The sequence below is a fragment of the Nicotiana tomentosiformis genome, chromosome 8 (assembly GCF_000390325.3).
Source record: "Nicotiana tomentosiformis chromosome 8, ASM39032v3, whole genome shotgun sequence".
NCBI lineage: Eukaryota > Viridiplantae > Streptophyta > Magnoliopsida > Solanales > Solanaceae > Nicotiana > Nicotiana tomentosiformis.
Genome location: NC_090819.1, coordinates 26,290,589 through 26,294,326, shown reverse-complemented (window position 1 = coordinate 26,294,326; position 3,738 = coordinate 26,290,589). Strand labels below are relative to the sequence as shown.

At 42.4% G+C, this 3,738-nt stretch overlaps 1 protein-coding gene across 1 annotated transcript; it reads right to left on the bottom strand.

The window, feature by feature from the left end:
- Nucleotides 1–1,197: 1,197 nt before the first annotated feature.
- LOC138897220 (uncharacterized) lies at nt 1,198–1,512 on the bottom strand. Its single transcript, XM_070183183.1, has one exon. It carries the CDS (start codon nt 1,510–1,512, stop codon nt 1,198–1,200), a length of 315 nt encoding a protein of 104 aa, XP_070039284.1.
- Between the last annotated feature and the right edge of the window lie 2,226 nt (nt 1,513–3,738).

Here is a 3,738-nt window from a genome sequence, read left to right as displayed (position 1 = left end):
ACTTTAGCTATCATTCTTCACAAATCTTATCACTTCATTTATTTCTTTTGCAGACTCACAAAGAAGTTCAAAGGGGTCCAGATATCAGTCTGAGATGTCATTCAGGATTCGGAGCCACCCCTTCACCAACTGTTGCACTTGATTTGTTGACAGTCTTGAAGTTTATCAGTGGCATCTCCCATGGTGATTGAAGGTTTTTCAAGAGCGAAGACTTCTCATATACGGGACCTTCAACCAACACTTGTGCACGAGAAGCAAATTATCATGCTCAACGCCTAACAATAAGATACATGGTCAAGAGATCATCACAACTACTGAATGCGATACACGTACATTGAGGATAGTGTATTTAAATGTGGAGACGTCATATGGACTTGGAAGAAGCATTCGAGACGAGTAGGCAATAAAGCTTAGTTTACGATTATTTTCATGACTTAGGCTTTTGTATGGGAAAACGACTAATCCCTTTCGTCTCTACACTTTTAGATGTATCAATTTGCCTAGGTCGCCTCTCGCGAGGTTTTCAACCTAGTGGACTTTTCTTTTTTGGCCGTACACAGTTTAGACTTATGCGGGTCAGAAGTGCAGTAACGTGCAGTTTAGGCTCATGCATCAAGGAGCGTCATGACTTGCAGTTTAGGCTCGTACGTCGAGGAGCGTCATGACTTGCAGTTTAGGCTCGTACGCCGAGGAGCGTAGCTGGCTTTCATGGGAAGTACTGCTTCAGAAATTTTCCATTGATTGGACCAACTTTGAGACAATCCTTATCAATAATTTTGTATGCACCACTTGAATAGGATTCTTTCACAACATATAGCCCATCCCATTTTGAGGTAAACTTGTCGCCTATGCGTTTGTTGAGGATTATGGGTCATCGGACATCTAGGACTAAATCTCTCACTTGGAATGATCGTGGCCGCACTTTCTTGTTGAAGGCTCTATCTAGTGAAGCTTGATAACACTCCAATTTTTGTTGCACTTTCAATCTTTTTCATCCAATGCCTCTAACTCTGCTAGGCGAATCTGAGCATTCTCTTCGGACGTGATTCCTTCTAGGATTGCGATCCGCAGTGATGGAATTTGTTGCTCCAATGGAAGGACTGCTTCTACGCCATACACCAAAGAGTAAGGAGTTGGTTGTGTAGCACTTCTGAAGGTTGTCCGGTATGCCCACAAAGCTTCACCAATTTTCTCATGCTAGTCTCTCTTGTTCTTTGCAACAACTTTCTTCAAAAGGTTACCAAGCGTCTTGTTAAAAGCTTCAGCAAGGCCGTTGGCGGGTTCATTATACATTGAAGACTTATGTTGTTTGAAACCAAATTTCTCGCATAGACTCCTCATGAGCTTGTTGTCAAATGGTGTTTCATTATTTGTGATTATGTATCTTGGTATGCCGTACCTAAAAATTATGTTCGACTTGATAAAATCGGCAACAGTTTCCTTATTTACTTCCTTGAGTGGAACAGCTTCAGCCCATCTAGAGAAGTAGTATGTGGCAGCCAATATGTACATCTGTCCTTTTGATGACTTTGGAAGCGGTCCAACAACGTCAAGTCCCCATGTATCAAAAGGCCATGAAGCTACAGTTGGATGAAGATTCTCTGGAGGTTGGTGGATATAGTTGGCGTGGAATTGACACACTTGTCATCTTTTGGCATGTTCCATGCAATCCTTCACCATTCTCGGCCAGTAGTAGCCCATCCTCTTGATGCGAAAATGGAGCTTAGGACCAGATTGGTGTGCTCCACATGAACCAGAATGTGCTTTCTCCATCGCTTGGTGGGCTTCTTCTTTGTCAAGACATCGCAAGAATAGTCCTTCAAAAGAGTGGCAAAATAATGTCCTCTTGTAGAAGATGAATCATGGTGCACTTCGCTTGATGTCTGTTCTTTGTCGCGGATCATCGGGTAACTTTCCATGTTCAAGGTACCGTATCAATGGTTGCCTTCAATCATCCCAACGGACGTATGATGACTTTCGTTGATTTGAAGATCAAGAAGTCTAGGAATGACCCATCGATGACACACATGTACCTTTGTTGACTCATTCTATCCAAGTGCCATAGTCGTGGCCAAGTTAGCCAAAGCATCAACCATGCAATTTTCTTCTCTTGGGAAATGGTTTAAGAACACTTGGTCGAATCTTTCGAGTAAACAAGAAGCATATTGGTGGTATGGCAAAAGATTTTCCTTCTTTACATCGTAAATCCCCAAAAGTTGGTTGATGATCAACTTAGAGTCGTCGTATATCTTCAACTGTAGAATCTTCTTGCCTAAGGCCATTTCAAGACCGATGATCAGAGTTTGGTACTCTGCAGCATTGTTGGGGCATGTTTCACCTCAAACAAAGGAGAGTGGCAAGATTTGTCTAACTGGAGAGACCAACACAACACCTACCCCGCACGGCTCCGTCGTGCGGATCCATCAAAGAACATTGTCCATGGTGGAAATTCTTCAACGAACAAAACGTCTTCATCTGGAAACTCATCAGAAAGCTCTCATCCCGCCGGAAGAGGGTGATCATCTAGAAAATCGGTGAGTGCTTGTCCTTTCACATCCTTTTGAGATGTGTATGCGATCTCATATTAGTTAACCAATATGGACCATCTTGCTAGGCATCCAGAAAGAATAGGTCGAGTCATCACGAACTTCACAGGATCTTCTCGAGAGATGAGTTTGATGGTGTATGATTCAAAATAATGCCTTAGTTTCTTTATTGCATAAAGTAGTGCTAAGAATATTTTCTCAATAGGCATGTAGTTCAACTCAGCTCCTATCAGAGTTCGACTGAGGTAGTACAAGGCTTATTCCTTTCCTTCATCATTCTCTTGAGCAAGTAGTTCCCCAAGTGAGCATTCTTGTGCTGCAATGTAGAGTATCAATGGCTTCTCAAGAATTGGTGCCCCTAACATAGGTGGATTCAGCAAGTACCTTTTGATGCTTTCAAAAGCATTTTGTCATGACTGATCCCAATGAAAAGGGATATCCTTCCTCAATAGATAATTGAAAGGTTGACATCACCCGGCCAGATTAGAGATGAACCTCCAGATGAATGCTAAGTTTCCCCATAGACTTCAAAGCTCCCTCAAGTTCTTTGGCTCGGGCATTTTCTGAATGGCGTCAATCTTTGTGGGATCAACTTTAATTCCACGATGACGCACAATGAAGCCAAGAAACTTTCCTGAGGTAACTCCAAATGCACACTTGAGTGGATTCATCTTAAGGTCTTCAAGGTGGTATCTCCTACTCTTCGTCTTCACCACTAAGTCATCAACGTAGCATTTAACCCTCTAATGAAGCATGATGTCAAAGATGTTTTGCACCGCTTGTTGGTAGGTCGCACCAACATTCTTCATACCGAAGGGCATCACTTTGTAGCAGTATATCCCTTTTGGAGTTCGAAAAGCAGTACAATCTTCATCTTTTGGAGACATTCTGATTTGATTGTATCCGGAGGACCCATCCATGAATGACATAGCTTCATGCCCTGTTGTAGCATCAACCATGAGTTCAATAATTGGTAGCGGAAAGTCATCTTTCGAACATGCCTTGTTTAGGTCTCGAAACTCAATACCAACACGTATTTGACCATTCTTCTTCTTGACGGGTACAATATTCGATATTCATGATGGGTACTTCACCTCTCGAATAAATCCCACCTCAATGAGCTTGTTGACTTCGACTTCAATTTGTGGTACTAGCTTAGGTCGAAACATGCGTTGTGACTGCTTCACAGGGC

Excerpts from the sequence above, each read along its gene's own strand:
- LOC138897220 (XM_070183183.1), bottom strand. The coding sequence starts at position 1,512 with ATGTACATATTGGCTGCCACATACTACTTCTCTAGATGGGCTGAAGCT.